The sequence below is a fragment of the Microtus oregoni genome, unplaced genomic scaffold, assembly GCF_018167655.1.
Source record: "Microtus oregoni isolate MIOR12 unplaced genomic scaffold, Mior012 000003F_ref0000135, whole genome shotgun sequence".
Taxonomy (NCBI): Eukaryota; Metazoa; Chordata; class Mammalia; order Rodentia; family Cricetidae; genus Microtus; species Microtus oregoni.
Window position 1 is genome coordinate 2,716,462 of NW_024543062.1, and position 18,360 is coordinate 2,734,821.

General features: G+C 49.9%; 1 protein-coding gene across 1 annotated transcript in view; it reads right to left on the reverse strand.

Annotated features, from left to right (window-relative positions):
• The window catches only part of LOC121446514 (kinesin-like protein KIF19), a 54,607-nt gene that overhangs the window by 5,317 nt on the left and 30,930 nt on the right, over positions 1–18,360 (reverse strand). The window contains exons 11-15 of the mRNA XM_041649181.1: positions 16,935–17,109; positions 15,308–15,482; positions 10,553–10,823; positions 7,107–7,228; positions 2,043–2,170 (exon numbers count right to left, since the gene is read on the reverse strand). Coding sequence (XP_041505115.1) covers positions 2,043–2,170; positions 7,107–7,228; positions 10,553–10,823; positions 15,308–15,482; positions 16,935–17,109 — 871 coding nt within the window. The remainder of the gene's footprint in view (positions 1–2,042; positions 2,171–7,106; positions 7,229–10,552; positions 10,824–15,307; positions 15,483–16,934; positions 17,110–18,360) is intronic.

Sequence of the window (18,360 nt, forward strand, 5' to 3'; positions counted from 1 at the left end):
GTGGATGAAACAGGAGACATTCTGGAGGCCCTGGGTCCTTTGCCACAGCCTGGGCAGCTGGGATCCAGCCTCAGCTGCTGTTCCAGCCCAGAGCACTACAATCCATGCACTGGGCGAGGTGCTGGCCTCAGCTGTGTTGCTGTGGCTGGGACCAGGCTGGCTCATCCATGCTGGTCACCTACTGTGGGTAGCCAGGAGGCAGCACAGTTTTGCAATGAATCATGCACTGCCCTCTATACAAGGTGGAAATACACAACCATGATGTTCGGTCTGGGCTTGTCAAGTTAATCCTGATAGAGACTTATCATGTAAGTGAATCCCTAGGCGTGTCTGTGAAGGGTTATATAGATCCAGTTAACCGAGGTAGGAAGTCCCACCCTAAATCTTGTGGCTCCATCCCACAGGCTGTGGTCCTGGGCTAGATAAGAAGGACAAAGTGAGCTGAGCACCAGCATCCTCTCTCTGCTTCTTAACTGCAGAAGTCATGTCTTCTCCACCATAATGACGTGTACCCTCGGACGGGCTCGGTAAGAACCCCTGCCTAGAATCCCCCAGTGAGGGACTAGGATCATGGACCAGTGGTAGAGCCCCTGCCTGGAGCCCTCCAGGCAAACACCAGGGCCTGGCTAGATTCAGTCCCTAGTTCCTGCATGGCGGGAGGGGGGGGGGGGGCTGTCTCACATAGTACAGCGCTTGCCTTGCATGCACGAAGCCCTGGGCTCCATCTGCACAAATTGGATATGCCTATAATCCTAACACTGGGGAGGCAGAGGCAAGAGGACTATAAATTTATAAACTCAAGATCATCCTTGGCCACATAGTGAGCTTAAGGCCTGCCTAGGCTATATGAGATCCTATCTCGAAAAAAAAAAAAAGGTAAACAAAAAGATATTGAAGTCACTTTTGTGTTCTGTCTCCCTCCCTCTCTGTCCTTCCTTAGTATGTAAGGACACAGCAAGAAGTCGGCCATCTTCCAGCCAGGAAGAGGCCCTTACCAGGTTCTGTCACACCTCTGGGAGGCTAAGCTGGTCGGCTTCCATAACTGTGAGACAATTCATGTCTCACTTTGTTAAGGCAGCTGCAGTGACAAGATAATCTTGTCAATTGGTCAGACGTGAACTCTCCCCCCCGCCCCCCGAGATAAAGTTTCTCTGCGTAACAGTCCTAGCTGTCCTGGAACTCACTTTGTAGACCAGGCTGGCCTTGAACTCTCAGAGATCCGCCTGCCTCTGCCTCCCACATGCTGGGGTTAAAGGCGTAAGCCACCACTGCCCAGTCTAGATGTGAACTCTTAAACTTCCAGACAGAGCCCATGGATGTTGAACTTACTGGTGTGAGTTTTCATCTTGGAAATTGCCACAGAAAAAGAGGATAGAGAAAAAAAGTGAGGAAGGCTTTGAGGGTAGGGCTAAGTGGCACTGAACACACTCGGGACAGAAACACCCAGGAACCAGAAAGGCCACTTCCAGCCTCAGACTTGTCAAATGCCTCGGTTCACCGCTGTCCCATGCAGCCGGTACCTCTTGGAATGAGTCTACTATTCTTTAAGTGTGTGTATATGTATGCATGGGTGCGCACGTCTGTGCAGATGCATGAGGAGGAAGTATATGTGCATGTGTGTTCATATGAAGGGCAGAGGACATATCAACTGTCATTCTCCAGACTCTGTTCACCTTGCTGTTGTGAAAATGGAGCCTGGAATCTCCAAGCAGGTGCTGCTGGCTGGGCTAGTGAACGCTAAGGCAGCCGCCTGTCTCCACCTCCTCAATACAGAGACGGCAATTTACATGTGCCATCCTGCCCAGTCACTTTATGTAGGTTCTAGGGATTGAACTCAGTTCCCTGTGCTTGCGAAGCAAACCCTTTTCCCTCTAAGTTATCTCCTCAGCACCTCCTTTGTTTAAGACAGGCTCAGGAAGAGGATAGGAGACAGGTGGCTGGAGGAGAGAACATGGGCTTTGAGGTGAGCCCCCGAGAACCACGGCCTCAACCCCACCCAGGACCTGTTGTTAGCTTCACTCTTGCCCAGGCTCCGTGCCCACCTGTCTCTCTCTAGGAGCATCTGAGGCAGCTCAAATGTGGCACCCCATGGGAGGTCCCGCCTGTCACCTGGAGGCTCTCCACTGGTCTCCTCAGGCGGTGGGGGTGATACGTTCATAATGGAGCCATCCTGGAAGCAGAGAAGAGGACAGAGGAGACAGTGTCACCACGCCAAAGGTCTCTGACGGGCCATGGGAAAGCTGGTGTACTTCCTCCACCAGGGCTCGAAGGCAGTCATGAGCCAGGGGCTACCAGCCAGGGCTCCTTAACCTGTATCTATCATGGGACAGCGGAAGCTCCATCTTCATTCTCAGCAGCTTCCTAGGACAGTCACTCTGCAGACCACAGTATGACAGGGTCCCAGGGACTGGGAGGGGAAAGAATTACTATTCAATAAGTGGAGAATTTTGATTTGGGAAGAAGAGATGATTCTAGAAGATGGAAATGGCTTCACAGTGGTGTGGATTTGTTTAGTACCATGGAAGTTATGGTGACATGCACCTTTAATTCCAGCACTCAGAAGGCAGAGCCAGGCGGATCTCTGTGAATTCAAGGCAATTCTGGTCTACAAAGTGAGTCCCAGGACAGCCAGGGCTACATAGTGAGACTTTGTCTCAAATAGACCAAAATAAATAAAATAGTGTAATATGAATAAAATAGTGGAGAACGCTTGCCTAGAATATGCAAGGTCCTGAGTTCACTCCTCAGTATTTCTCCTGTCTTAGTTAGGATTTCTATTCCTGCAATGAAACATCATGACCAAAAAGCAAGTTGGGGAGGAAAGGGTTTACTTGGCTCACACTTCAGCATTGCTGTTCATCACTGAAGGAAGTCAGGACAGGAACTCAAACAGGGCAGGATCCTGGAGGCAGGAGCTGATGCAAGAGGCATGGAGGGGTGCTGCTTACTGACTTGCTTCCCATGACTCGCTCAGCCCACCTTCTTTCAGCAGCCCAGAGATGGCACCACCCACCAAGGGCTGGGCCTTCCGTTGGTCACTAAATGAGAAATGCCTTACAGCTGGATCTCATTGAAGCATTTCCTCAGCTGAGGCTTCTTCCTCTGATGACTCCAGTTTGTGTCAAGTTGACACACAAATCCAGCCAGTACAGTTCTCTCCCAAAAACAATGATAAATTTTATGCATAGTTTCCCATGCCAAAAAAAAAAAGGAGGAAAAAAAGGAAGGGAAATGGATGCTTTGATTTGTCAACCAGACACAATTTAGAATCCCATGGAAAGAATGCATCATCGAGAGCCCGTCTACATGGTGGGGGGCCGGTGGGCACGCCTGTGGGAAAGTCTTGATTACACTAATTGATGTGGGAAGATCTAGCCTCAAGTGGGCGACACCATTCCCTGGGTCCTGGGCTGTGCAAAAGGAACAACACAAGCATGTATGCATTCCCCTCTGCTCTTGACTGCAGATGTGGCTAGTTCAAGTTTCTGCCCTGACAGTGCGAGACCACACCAGAAATAGGACCACACCAGTAAATCCTTCCTCCCGTACAGGAGCTTGTATCCGAGCATTTTATCAAAGCAGCAAAGACGAAACCAGAATAGAAGCAGAGAGAGGTGGAGGGGGCATGGAGATGAAAGAAAAAAAAGAAAAGAGGGGGTATTTGGGTGTAGCTTAGTCATTAAAGCACAAGGCCCCAAGTGAATCCCAGAACCCATGTAAAAATGGCTCAGCAGATAAAGCTTTTGCCATGCAAGCCCGAGGACCAGTGTTTGGATTGCCAGCACCCACATAAATGCCAGGTGAACATGACACCCCATCTATAATCCCAGCACTCAGGAGGCCCAGACCACAGGGGTCATGTCCATGAGGTTGTCCTCTGGCATTCACACCCCTAGTGCACTTGCACACATGTGCAGAAAAAATATGTACACACATATTATACACACACAAAAAAAAGGAGGAAGAACTCTGCAGATTCAGCTGATGGCTTAACAAGGCTTGTCCATGAGCCTTGAGCAGTCCAGGAGATACGGAGTCTGGCATCCTCCAGACACTGAGAAATCTTTGGCACGTCTGTTATCAACAGAGGCCACCATGTGGATGACACCAGAGAGAGTAGGGCTAAAAAGGCTCACTGCGGTAAATATGCCAAATGGTCTCCTCCCACTGGTCCACTTAGCCACCCTGGCGAGAACTCCAAAGGCTACTCCTGCACCCTGGGCATCTGCTTGAAGAAGTTGACCCTAGAGATGCCCAGATGTGAGTGAGGGGATGCCTGTGCTGTGAGCAGCTTCCGTGCGCTGAGCAAAGTTTCAGAAAAGCCAAAGGCACATGTGGTCTCTATGTGCCAGAGACAGTCCTTTCAGAAGAGCGGTAGGGCTGGGGGTGGGTCAGTGGCAGAGCCACCCACAAGACTCTGAGTGGCATCCTCGGCATTCCGAGTCTCTCTGTCTCTTACACACATACACACACACATACACACACTCACTCACACTCATGGAGAAAGAGCATCAAGCACCACCTCAATACAGAAATCAAGGTTAATAAGACATACTCTGTGCCTTTGGCTCGGTGTTCTCTGTCCATGTGTGACCCCTACACTCAGCTCATCAAGCTGATCATGAGATGCCAGGCCAGCCCCAAGTAAGGGACATCCTGCGAGCAGCCCAGTAGCCCCATGGAAGGGACATCCTTGCAGGCAGCTCAGTAGCGCCCTCAAGTGTCAGACATGGGGGGCAGAGAAGCTAGGGACTCTTCCAGATTGAGGAGATGAAGGAGACACAATGGCTAAAGAAAACACAGATCCCAGGCTGAACTGCAGACTGGAAAAAGACAAAGGCACAAAAATCAGATGTGGGCTGGGAGGTGGGGGGGGGGAGTGTACCTGGAGAGTTGGTTCATGGGATAAAAGCACTTGCTGCTCTTACAGAGGACCAAGTCTTATTCCCAGGACCCATGTCTGGCAATTCACAAGATCCTGTAACTCCAATGTCAGGGCACACACAGACACACACACACACACACACACACACACAAACACACATACTTAAACACACTATAAATATAAACACAGCAAAAACCACTAGGGATTAGGTTTATGACAAAGTGCCTGCCTAAATCCCCCAGTGAACGGGTGGAGGCATTGTTCAGTGGTAGAGTCTCTGCCTAAATCCCCCAGTGAGGAGCTAGGAGCATGGCTCAGTGGTAGAGCACCTGCCTAGAATCCCCCAGTGAGAGGCTGGGGTGTGGCTCAGTGGTAGAGCCCCTGCCTAAATCCCCCAGTGAGGAGCTAGGAGCATGGCTCAGTGGTAGAGCCCCTGCCTAGAATCCCCCAGTGAGGAGGGGCTAGGAGCATGGCTCAGTGGTAGAGCCCCTGCCTAAATCCCCCAGTGAGGAGCTAGGAGCATGGCTCAGTGGTAAAGCCCCTGCCTAGAATCCCCCAGTGAGGAGGGGCTAGGAGCATGGCTCAGTGGTAGAGTGCTTGCCTAGCATTCACAAGGGCTTGGGTTCCATCCCCAGCATCTCAAAGCAACAAGAACAACAAATGATCCCTGGTTATTGGGGACCAGTGGAGAGGGACAGAAAACCAGCAGAACCTGAGATGTTTCGGGCAGGTGTCCTGCCTGGTGTGGTTCTACAGTGATCAATATTTGTTTTACCTGTTGGTGCAAACCCAGGGAACTAGAAATCAAGAGTGAACTGGGACGTAAACTATGTCATGAGGGGACAATGATAAGCTGATACAGGCCCACTGATGGCAACAAACAGACCCTTTCTGGAGAAGGATTTGATAATGGAGAATTGCAGACTGCCTAGGGGGTCGGTGAGAACTCTAATATGACATGGATCCAGAACTGCTAAACATTAGAGCCAGGTATAGTGACTCACACCTTCAATCCTAGTACTTGGGAAGCTGAGGCAGGAGGATTGCAAGTTTCAGATCAGCCTGTGTTATGTAACTAGACCCTTTCTAAATAGCTTTTCCCCCAAATACTCTTTGAAAAGAAAAAAGAAAAAAGCCAAGGCAGGTTGTGGGGGTGCACGCCTTTAATCCCAGCACTCGGGAGGTAGAAGCAGGCAGATCTCTGAGTTCGAGGCCAGCCTGGTCTACAGTGTGAGTTCCAGGACAGTCAGGACTACACAGAGAAACTCAGGCTCAAAAAAAAAAAAAAAAAAACCAAAAAAAAAACAAAAAAAAAAACAAAAACAAGAGAGAGAGAACTTGTAACTATTCTTCCTTACAGGAGCCTGCAGGAACCCAGAAGAAGAGTGGAAAATTCATATATTTCTGAGTTCCCCAGAGGATTCATCCCAGAGTCACTGAGACAGTTAGGCAATGCTCAGGACTCCCTCCCACCAGATTTGACTCACCTCAGACTCTTCAGGAAGAGCCAAGGACTAGAGGCAAGATCAGGGAGAGAGCAGTAGAGGCTGGACCCAAGGGAACAAACCCAGACCCACCCAGATCTCCAGGAGACCCTCTCTACTAGCTCAGTGGACAGGCTGTGGTATTTAAACCTGCTGAACTCCCCTAGCTACTTTGTATGTGTGTACATGTGTGCACTATGCATTTGTATGTGTACATACATGTTCATATGTTCACACACATGTGGGAGAACAGAGCATGGTGTAGAGGGCAGAGGTAGACTTTGGGTGTTTTCCTTAATCATCCTCCTTTTTTATTTTCTTTTTTGTTGTTGTTGATGTTGAGAACGGGTCTCTCGCTGAACCTGGGTCTGCATTGGGGTAAGGGTTAACAGGTCTTTTTCTTTCTTCTTTCTTTCTTTCTTTCTTTCTTTCTTTCTTTCTTTCTTTTTTCTGTGTACAGGGCCTTGGGTCCCATGCTTGCACAGTAAGCACACCACTGACTGAGTCATCTCTGCAGCTCATCCTCTGGTCCTGGTCCCTGTCTGACTATGCAGTCTGTGGTTCAACACATGCTCCCCCTGGAACTGACTCTGGGCACTTGGTCCATGAATGTCTCCTTAGTTTCTCTCCCCTGTCCTTGGTGCCCAGAACAGCCCAGCACAGGCTGACCTAGGGCAAAGAATCATGGGATGTTGTTGATCGTGGCTTTGGGGAGAGGTAGGGGAAGTGAGTCTCACTTGGATCGAGCTGGACATCACTGAGAGCTGCAGCAGCAGGCGGTCCAATGTGCCCTCGCCCAGTTCCCGGAGGTGCAGTTGGTATTGCTGCTCCAGAGGTTCTGGGGCTGAAATGCCACTGTCTGAGGGAGCAAAGGAAGCAGCCGTCAGAATGTAGTACAACACACCACAACGTGCCAAAAAGGGCAACATCCTTCCTGGAATGTTTGAAGGAAAGGAAGTTCCTAGACAGAGTCTTTCTTCTCCAGTATACTGTCTTTTATATTCCCACCCATTTTAGCTTACTTATTTTGAGACAGGGTTTCATGCTGTCCAGGCTGGCTTTGAACTCAATATATAGCTGTGGATAACCTTGAACTCCTGATCTTCCTGCCAGTACCTCCAAGTGCTGGGATTACAGGTGTGAGCACCATCCTTGGTATTTAGTGCTGAGAATGGAACCCAGAGCCTCATGACTGCTAGGCAAGCACTCCACCAACTGGGTGGCATCCCCAGCTCTACTTTAATTTTTTTATGATGAATTTTGTGTGTGTGATAATGAAAATGGAGTTCAGGGTCTTTTGGGGATGTGGTATGGGTCTCACTTGTGCAGACCTGGTTGGCTCAGAACTATGTAGACCAGGGTGACCTTGAATTCACAGAGATCTATAGGCCTCTGCCTCCTGAGGGATGGATTAAAAGCATACATTTTAGTATTTAGGCATCTGTACCGGCCTGCCCTTGGGCTCCTGAGAGAATATCTCCTGAGCTGCAGTCACTAAGAGCACCACCCATCTCTCTCTCTCTCTCTCTCTCTCTCTCTCTCTCTCTCTCTCTCTCTGCTTCTCTGCCTGTCTCTCTGTTTCTCCCCCCTCTCTCTGTCTCTCTCTTCTCTTCTGCTGCTCCTGTCCCCAGAGGCTGGTCTCCCCCTTCCCCTTCCTCCTTTTACCTTCTCTCTCTCTTTTTTTTTTTTAAAGATTTATTTATTATGTATACAACATTCTGTCTGGATGCATGCCAGCAGGCCAGAAGAGGGAGCCAGATCTCATTATAGATGATTGTGAGCCATCATGTGGTTGCTGGGAATTGAACTCAGGACCTCCGGAAGAGCAGCCTGGACTCTTAACCACTGAGCCATCTCTCCAGCCCTTACCTTCTCTTTCCCCTAATAGAAACCCTCCACGCGAGTTGTGTCTCTCATGTCTTTCTCTCACGCGCTGTTTTTTAAATTACAATGTACACCATTACACTTGGTAAGCCCTGTGTGTCAAACATTCTAAGCAAACACTCTCCCATTGAGCTACACCCCAACTGAAGTTTAAAAGTCTTTTTCTGGCCAGGTGGTGGTGGCGCACACCTTTAATCCCAGCACTTGGAAATGAGAGGCAGGCAGATCTGAGTTTGAGGCTAGCCTGGTCCACAAAGTGAATTCAAGGACAGCCAGTGTTACACACAGAAACCCTATCTTTAAAAAAAAAAAAAAACAAATCTTTTTCTATTGTGCTGACATGTTCATTTCAGTCATAAAATAACAGTATTGAGCTGGACACGTAGCTCAGTAGTAGAGTGCTTGCCTGGTGCAGGTGATGCCCTTGGTTCCATCCCCAGCATCACCAAAACAGGAAAGGGAAGGAAAGAGGGGGGCGAGAAAGGACTGATAACGGCTCCAAAATATAAACAAATTTTTAGTTGAAAGTTAAAGGCCAACTCCTGGTACATACACCCAAAAGAACTGAAAAGAGTTGTAATGCATAAAACTAAAGACGGCTGGGTAGTGATGGTGCACACCTTTAATCCCAGCACTCGGAAGGCAGAGGCAGGCGGATCTCTGAGTTTAAGGCCAGCCTGGTCTACAGAGTGAGTTCCAAAGCAGCCAGGGCTACACAGAGAAACCCTGTTTCTATAAATTAAAAAAAAAGGAAAAAAAGATTAATGCTCTCCAAAGTGTTGTTCATAATAACCATAGATGGGGACAATGTGAAGAGATGAGCTCTTAGACACGGGCTGTCCATGTGGTGGGATATGATTCAGCTATAAAAAGGAATGACATTGTATGGTATCTGCTACATGAATGGGTCTAAGAAATGGTATACTAAGTGAAAGAAATCAGACACCAAAGATCACATGATTGAATTCACAGGAAATATCCCAAACAAAGGCAGGAGGATTGTGTATTAGCGAACAGCCCGAGTTACACAATGAGATCCAGTCTTAGAAAGAAAGGAAGGGCTGGAAAGAAAACTGCGTGAGGAAAGTACTTTCTGCACAAGCATGAGGCCCTGAGTTGGGTCCCTAGTGTTCACATGAAAGAGTATGGCATAGCAGTATGTGACTTTAACTCCAGCAATGGGCAGACAGAGACAGGAAGATCCCTGGGCTGGCTGGTCAGCTAAGTCCGTCTACATAGTGAGTTCCAGGTTCAGTATGAGACCCTGTCTCAAGAAACAAGGTGGTACGTAGTACAAGAAGACATAGGTGTTGGCCTATGATCTCCACACGTGCACCCTATGTACATGTGCACACATACAAACACACGCTTTCACATATACAGTGCAAAACAAATCAAATATTTTTAAGAAGTGAAGACAAGTTTGGGCATGGTGGCACACCTTTAACCCTAGCACTTAGGAGAAAGAGAACACAGAGTTCTCTGTGACTTTAAAACCAATCTGGTCTACACAGCAAGTTCCAGCCCAGCCAGGGCTACATGGTGAGACTCTATCTCAAAATAAATAAACAAATTAAAAAAAAAACACTAGGATATCTGAAGCAGGATGGTTATGAGTTGGAAAACAGCACAAGTTAAACAACGTAACTCTGGGAAGGAAGGGAAAAAGAAAGAAGAGGTAGATGGGGAAAAGAGAGGGGAAAAGGAGGGGGTGGGAAAGGTGGGAGGGATGGAGTAGGTACAGGGGGCCAGTCACAGGCTAGTGTCTGTGCTACACACGTGGGGGACTATGTTTTCAGACAAAGGGTTTTTGTTTTTCTGTGATGCTAGGAATTGAACTCAGGGCTTTAGCTACCAATAAGCTATGTCCCCAAGCCCTTCCATCGTGTGTGTGTGTGTGTGTGCGCACGCGCTTGTGTGTGTGTGTGTGTGTGTGTGTGCGCGCGCGCGCATGTACACGCGCACAGTAAATAGAGGTCAGGGGACAACCCCAAATGTCATCCTTTAGACACCATCCACCTTTTGTCTAGGACAAGGTCTCCCAGTCTCCCATTAGCCTGGAACTTTGCCAAGTAGGCTAACCTAGCTACCACCAGCTCTAGGGATTCACCTGTCCCCACTTCCCACCTGGCTATCGATGGGATTATATGCATGCGCTACCACACTCACCTTTTCAATGAGTTCTGGGCCCCAAACTCGAGTCCCCACACTTGCATAACAAACTGAGCCATTTCCCCAGCCCTCAGCCTGTGGTTTCTCTTTCTAGAACACAGTATCGGTTGGTCCGAGCTGGCCTCACCCTGCATCAGCTGCCGCTGCCCCTGGATGACCTGCTCGCACAGCATCCGGTGCTGGTGGTAGCGCTGGATCACGAAGTCCTTCTGGCACAGCAGGTTCTTTAGGCACAGGTTGTCGGCCTGCAGCTCTGTGTTCTCTACCTCCAGCTCGTGGGCCCTGCACAGCAGCTGCAGCACCTCCCGCTGATCCTCACTGGTCACCTGCCTGGGGAGCAGCTTCTCCATCTGAGAGGCCTTCTGCTTGGCGTGGGCCAGGCGCTGCTCTAGTCCAGCCTGGGGGAGACAAGGACAGCTTGGGGCAAGCACCGATGCCAGTTAGTCAACCTCATGAGATGTGTGACTACTGACCCTAATGAGGAGCCACCGTGAGGGCGATACTGATGAGGCCCATTTGACAGGACTTAGAAGACACATGTGGACAGCTGTGCAAACGAGGTGGCCTCTGGCTGTGCCAATGAGAGACTGTTGATTAAGGCATGTGAGGTGGGAAAACCCACCTTAAGCGGGGGACCCACCATTCTCTGGACTGGGGTCCTGGGTTGCTTAAGGAGACAGCGAGCTGAGCACCAGCATCCATCTCTCTGCTTCCTGCCTATGGACGCCCTGTAAGCAGCTGTCTCCTGCTCCTGCCACCATGCCTTCCCCACCAGGAAGGACTGTGTCCTTGAAATAAGACCTAAAATAAACTTTTCTTCCCCCAAGGAATTCTTTACCCTCAGGGTCACATAATACAGGAGCTTTGGGGCTGGTGAGAGGATTCAGCGGTTAAGAGCACATACTGCTCTTACAGAGGCTGTGAGTTCTGTCCCCATCACCCATACCGGGTGACTGAAACTCTAGTTCTAGGGGATCCGATGCCCTCTTCTGGTCGTCTCAGACACCTGCCCCCACATGCATATTCCTTCACACGCATATAGACACATTAAAAATAAATACTTTCTAAAGAAAAAAATGGGAACTTGGTAGGCAGGGTGTTGGCAACTTTACAGAAAATGCGGCCATTCTAGTAGGCACCCCTGAGAAACCCCTAATAAACTCATTTCAATCCTCAAGTAGAGCTTCGATGAGTCTCCTCTTCCCCCTGCCTCTTTTTTGCCAGAGTTACATAGCCCAGGCTAGCCTCAAACTCACTACGTAGCTGAAGATGACCTTGAACTCCTGATTTCCCTCTTCCAGAGTGCTGGGATTACAGGTGTGCCCTACCAACAGTCCAGTATAGTCAGTGCTAGGGATGGGACCTGGGGCTCTATGCAGACTAGAAAGAGCTCTACTAACAAGTCACGGGCCGTTACTGCTGCTCCAGTTTGGGGTCGACTGTTATTCCTATCTATCTACCCACTCCATCTGTTCCTTCCTGCAGAAACCACAGAGGTCTCTCGGCCACCTTGTCTAACTTCTCTTATCTCCTGAACCACTCCAGGACTTCTGCATGAGGCCATGTGTGGCGTGGAATGGCAGACTCCTCTCCTGGGACCTGACCACCTTTTCAATACCAGAAACTAGAGCTACCCACTTCATACTGTGACATGCCTCTAGGATTTTCACAAAGCTGTAGGTGACACTCTATGTCCTGATTATCTCAATCAGCTTGTGAGGGGACACAGGGAGAGCTCAGGCCCAGCTTGTCTACTGCAGATCCCTGAACTGCTCACCCTGTATAAAATGATCTAGGAGCCCTTGAGACCCACCTACAGCCTGTAGCTCGGTTCTGCACATACACCAGGCGAGGCTCCAACTCTCTGTGCATAGCTATGGGTATATGGTTGTTTCTGTATGTGTTTGTATGTTCTGTATGCTCGTCACAAGAGGGTGTGTGTGCATCTGATGGAGATGCTGCTGATCACGCCTAGGAAACACCTTCCCAGCGATTGTATCCCTTCACTCTGGGGCCTGCTCAAGTGACTCAGCAAAGAAACGATCATACCACTCAACTAACCCCACAAGGCCCCAGAGAGTCACGTGGGACTCAGGCTGCCTAGCAGGCCCAGAGTCTTGGTCCCCAAGGGATGGGCAGATAACACCTTCCTTCTAATCAGGGACTGATTCCACTCCCTTCCTCCCAACTCCTCCCCAAACAACCTCCCCTCTGTTCTCCCCAACTCCATCCCGACTCCTCTGAAGCCCTCTTCATTCTGCTCCATGCAGCCTCCTGAGTTCTCCTCAACTCCCAAGCTGAGAAACGGCCCCTCCTCTGTCCACTCACACCTGTTCCAGTGGCTGTTGCTGCACTGACCACAAGTCACACCTGTGTCTCTTCCCTCAGCCCTGAGCTTGGGGCACAGGATGCAGCCAGTTCTCCTTGAAGCCCCAGGGCCTGGCATCCGGCTAGATACTTAAAACTTTGCTTTTTTAATTGGTCATTCATTGACTGTCAGGCTCACCTCTGCAGGTTCCTGACTGTCAGGCTCTCCACTACAGGCTCCTGACTGACAGGCTCACCTCTGCAGGTTCCTGACTGACAGACTCACCTCTGCAGGTTCCTGACAGGCTCTCCACTACAAGCTCCTGACTGACAGACTCACCTCTGCAGGTTCCTGACTGACAGGCTCACCTCTGCAGGCTCCTGACTGACAGGCTCACCTCTGCAGGTTCCTGACTGACAGGCTCACCTTTGCAGGTTCCTGACTGACAGGCTCACCTCTGCAGGTTTCTGACTGACAGACTCACCTCTGCAGGTTCCTGACTGAGAGACTCACCTCTGCAGATTCCTGACTGACAGACTCACCTCTGCAGGCTCCTCACTGACAGGCTCACCTCTGCAGGCTCCTGACTGACAGGCTCACCTCTGCAGGCTTCTGACTGACAGGCTCACCTCTGCAGGCTCCTGACTGATAGACTCACCTCTGCAGGTTCCTGACTGACAGGCTAACCTCTGCAGGTTCCTGACTGACAGGCTCACCTCTGCAGGTTCCTGACTGACAGGCTCACCTCTGCAGGTTTCTGACTGACAGACTCACCTCTGCAGGTTCCTGACTGACAGACTCACCTCTGCAGGCTCCTCACTGACAGGCTCACCTCTGCAGGTTCCTGACTGACAGAGTCACCTCTGCAGGTTCCTGACTGACAGGCTCTCCACTATAGGCTCCTGACTGACAGACTCACCTCTGCAGGTTCCTGATAGACAGACTCACCTCTGCAGGCTCCTGACTGACAGGCTCACCTCTGCAGGTTCCTGACTGACAGACTCATCTCTCCAGGTTCCTGACTGACAGGCTCTCCACTACAGGCTCCTGACTGACAGACTCACCTCTGCAGGTTCCTGACAGACAGACTCACCTCTGCAGGCTCCTGACTGACAGACTCACCTCTGCAGGCTCCTGACTGACAGACTCACCTCTGCAGGCTCCTGACTGACAGACTCACCTCTGCAGGCTCCTGACTGACAGACTCACCTCTGCAGGCTCCTGACTGACGGGCTCACCACTGCACGTTCCTGACTGACGGGCTCACCTCTGCAGGCTCCTGACTGACAGGCTCACCTCTGCAGGCTCCTGACTGACAGACTCACCTCTGCAGGCTCCTGACTGGCAGGCTCACCTCTGCAGGCTCCTGACTGACAGACTCACCTCTGCAGGCTCCTGACAGACAGGCTCACCTCTGCAGGTTCCTGACTGACAGGCTCGCCACTGTGGGCTCCATCATTTGTTGATATCTGAATTTGCCCTTGACGTTCATGTCATCTAGCTGAGCACATCACTGGCTTAGACAATAGGCATCTATCTTCCTTTTGTTGTTGTTGTTTTTCAAAACAGGGTTTCTCTGTGTAACAGCTCTAACTGTCCTAGAACTCACTCTGTAGACTAGGCTTGCCTGGGACTCAGAGATCTGCCTGCCTCTGCCTCCTGAGTACTGGGATTAAAGACAAATGCCACCACTGCCCAACTATCTTTCTTATTTTAAAAGCTGTAGGAAATCTAATCATTAATTTGAAGTGAGAAGGCAGAAGCCTAGACTGGAGTTGTCAGGAGTAATAATAACACCAAGGGCCTCTTGCTTTGATTACATAGCTTTTAAGAGAATTAAACAATGCCTGCGTTTAACAACTTGACATCACTGAACACTTTTCCTACTTTCTGAGAACATCCACCAGCATTTAGCTAATGAGCTGCCCAGTTCCTAGCATCACTAGCCTTCCCCCAAAGCTTCCTCAAGCAAGAGTTCTGTAATTTTCCTAACCCGAGTTTACTCACTAGCCAGCTATTAAACGCTCATTTTTAAAAAAAAAAAAAAAAAAAAAAAAAAAAAAAGCTTTTTTCTTTCTGTTTTTTTTTTTTTGAAACTTGTTTCTCTGTGTAGCCCTGGCTGCCCTGGAACTCACTCTGTAGACCAGGCTGGCCTTGAACTCAGAGATCTGACTGCCAAAGCTTCCCGTGCTTTCCTGTCTTTTTTTCCACCTATCTTTTTTTCTCACTCCTGTCTGGTCAAGGATGACCTTGAACTTCCGACCCTCCTGCCTCTACTTCCTGATTACAGGTCTCTAGCACCACACCTGTTGCTGGGGACTGAACCCTGGCCCTTGTGCTTCCTAAGCAAACCTCTACCAACTGAGCTACGTCCCAGCCCTAGACCAAGTCTCTGCATCTGAGACTCACATGGCTGTGGCCACATAGTTGCTGAGTTTCATGGGATGGGCGGTGCCCTCAAAGGGTTGCCAGGCTCATAGCTGCTGAGTTTCATGGGATGGGCAGTACCCTCAAAGGATTGCCAGGCTCAGACAATAAGCACCATTGCCACAGCAGATCATCCCTCTCCCTCACCTTGAGGGCTGCAGTTTTCTGCTGCTCAGCCAGGAGCAGGTTCACCTCCTCTCTGGCCAGAGCCACCTCTGGGGGCTCTGAAGCCTCGACCTCCTCTCCGTCAGCATCCCCTGGCTCCTCGTCCTTCTCACTCTTGTCCGTGTTTGCGTGGGGGTGGGTCTTCTCTCGCTCCCAGCTGTAGCCAGGACACAAGGATCAGGGATCAATCGTGCCTGAGCTGAGAGTTCTACACCTCACACCCAGAGTTTTCCAGGCCCGCTAGCCTCCTCACAGGCGTGGGAAAACGATGGAGAGGAACCAGGTCTCACTCAAGATCTTCTCCACATATGCATCCATTCCAGCCCCACATATGACCCCTGACCCCACAGAGCCAGCCACAGCCACCTCCTGTGGAAACATGCTGTCCTCGGGAGACAACTGTGTGACCAGGGACACTAGGAGCATGTCTGGGCTCTGGCAGCAAGGGTAACACATTGAGCCTAAACAGGGTCCATGGAAACAGGGCAGAAAAGGAAGACCAAGGAAGCCTGGCAAGCAGATACCTGGCCAGAAAGGGCAAGACACTGTGACTGCATTGGCTTTGCTTTTTCTTCCCCCCCAAGACAGGGTTTCCAGGCTGGCCTCGAACCTGGAGATCCACCTGCCTCTGCCTCCCTGGTGCTGGGATTAAAGGCCTGTGCCACCACAGCACAGCTCCGATTGCATTGCTGAAGTTTAGAATGACTGCAGTGTAAGCAGTGTTGTTCGCATAATTGGAGAGAGAGGAGGAAGGTGAGCACGGTGATGACAGTGACCATAACAAAGGGTGGTGATGTACAGTTGTCATTCCAGCACCCAGGAGGTGGAAGTGAAAGACCACAAATTCCAGGCCAGCCTGAGTTATATACAAGACCTTGTTCCAAACGAAGAGAGGAGAGGAAGGAGAGAGGAAGGGAAGGGAAAAAGGAAGGGAAGGGGAAGGGAAGGAGAAAGGGAGGGGAAGGGAAGAAGAAAGGAAAGGGAAGGGAATTGAGAAGGGAAGAGAGGGAAGGAGAAAGGGAGGGGAGGAAAGGAAAAAGGGAGGGGAGGGAAGGAGAAGGGAGGGAAAAGGAAGGAGAAAGGGAGGAGCGGGAAGGGAGTTGAGAAGGGAGGGAGAGGAGGAGATGAGGGGAATTATGGGGAGAAGCCAGAGTAGATGTGAAAAGAAGCAACAAGTTTGAGTGTGACGGTGCTGTCTGAACGCACCCCTGTAGGTATTGTGTCCAGGTTTCTCCAGGACAGTTGGAGGGATACCCACTGTCCCAGTGTAATGATTAGGGGAACCCCTTCACCTCCAGAAGTCTGGTGTAGACATCCCAGCTATTCTCTGCACAGGGTCACTCTGTCTTCAGAGTCTTACACATATGGGTAAGTGAACCGTGGGAGAGATTGTGTTAATGTGTATTGACCCCCCTGGGCTGGCTCTAGACCCCAACCTTAAGAAACCCAAAGGATCTAGAAGTGTCTCCTGCTTGGCCCAGTTTACCAATAGGGTTGTAATGGGAGAGGAACAGAGACAAGACCTGCTTTCTTTCGGACCAGTGCCCCCTCTGTTCCTTGGCTTCCCTTCCCTTAGGGGATGTGCTGTGCCTATCAGCAGGGCACTTACTCTCCAATGGTCAGTAGGTGGCGAGACATGTCTATGTGCAGCTCAATGTTGGTATTCTCCAGCTCCACCAGGCTGCGCCGCATCTCCATCTGCTCCTTGAAAGCCCCAATAAGCTGTGCCCGGATCTTGTTCATCTGTAGACGACTGTCCTCCTCTGCATCCTGGGGGATTGTGACTGCAGGTAGGGAGAAGACTGGCTGGGCTGAACTCCATGCCCACTCACAAGGATGAGTCATGGTCCATGGACATTTGTGAATGCATGGAGGATGGGTGGGTGTGTAGGTGGGAGGATGTGTAGATGCGGTATGTGGGTGGATGGGGAGTTAATTTTTTTTTTGGTTTTATTTTGTTTGTTTGTTTGTTTTTTGGTTTTTCGAGACAGGATCTCTCTGTAGCTTTGGAGCCTGTCCTGGAACTAGCCCTTATAGACCAGGCTGGCCTCGAACTCACAGAGATCCACCCGCCTCTGCTTCCCAAGTGTGTTGGGATTAAAGGCGTGTGCCACCACCACCCAGCTATTGGGTTTTTTTTGTTGTTGTTGTTTTGTTTTGTTTTTCAAGAAATAATTTCTCCGTGTAGCTTTGGCTGTCCTGGAACTCATTCTGTAGACCAGGCTGACCTCGAACTCACAAAGATTTGCTTGCCTCTGCATCCTGAGCACTGGGGTTAAAGGCGTGCACCACTACCACCCAGCTTGGATGGGTAGGTAATTGATAGTGTATAAATTGATAAATGGATGGATTTTGGTGTGGCCAGATGGATATGTAGATGCGTGGATGAATAGGTAGGTGAATAGCTGAATAGGTACATGTGTGTGTGTATGTATGTATGTATGTATGCATGTATGTATATTTGGATGGATGCATGCATGGACGCGTAGGTGGATGGATAGATAAGACGGCAGAGGCATGAATGAATAGGGGATGGGTGGGTAGATGAATGTGTATTTGGGTGGAGAGATGGATGTGTGAGTGGATGGATGACTGGATGGAGGGACGGATATGAGGCTGGATGATGAGTGTATGGAAGGATGGGTTGGTGGATGGATGGACAGATGGGGAGATGAGTGGGTGGAGGAACATGTATTTGGGTGATGGGGAAATGGTTGGGTGAGTGGACAGATGGCACATAGACGGACAAGTGGAAGGACGGTAGATGGGTATAGGTCATGGTCTTACTTCTCTTTGAAAACCTTAATTTTTGTCTAATTGCTATATTACCAATTTAACACATTTCACAATCCCTCAGCACTTTACTTTAGCTAGTCCAAGAAGTGAAAGCTATTTCAGCTTACACCTGTGTTTCCTAAAGTATTTGAGACTTTTATATGTTTCCTGACACTAAGAATTCTGTATGGCTGGCAAAATGGCTCAGTGGGTAAAGGTGCTTACAGCCAAGCCTCACAACCTAAGTTTAATCCCCAGAA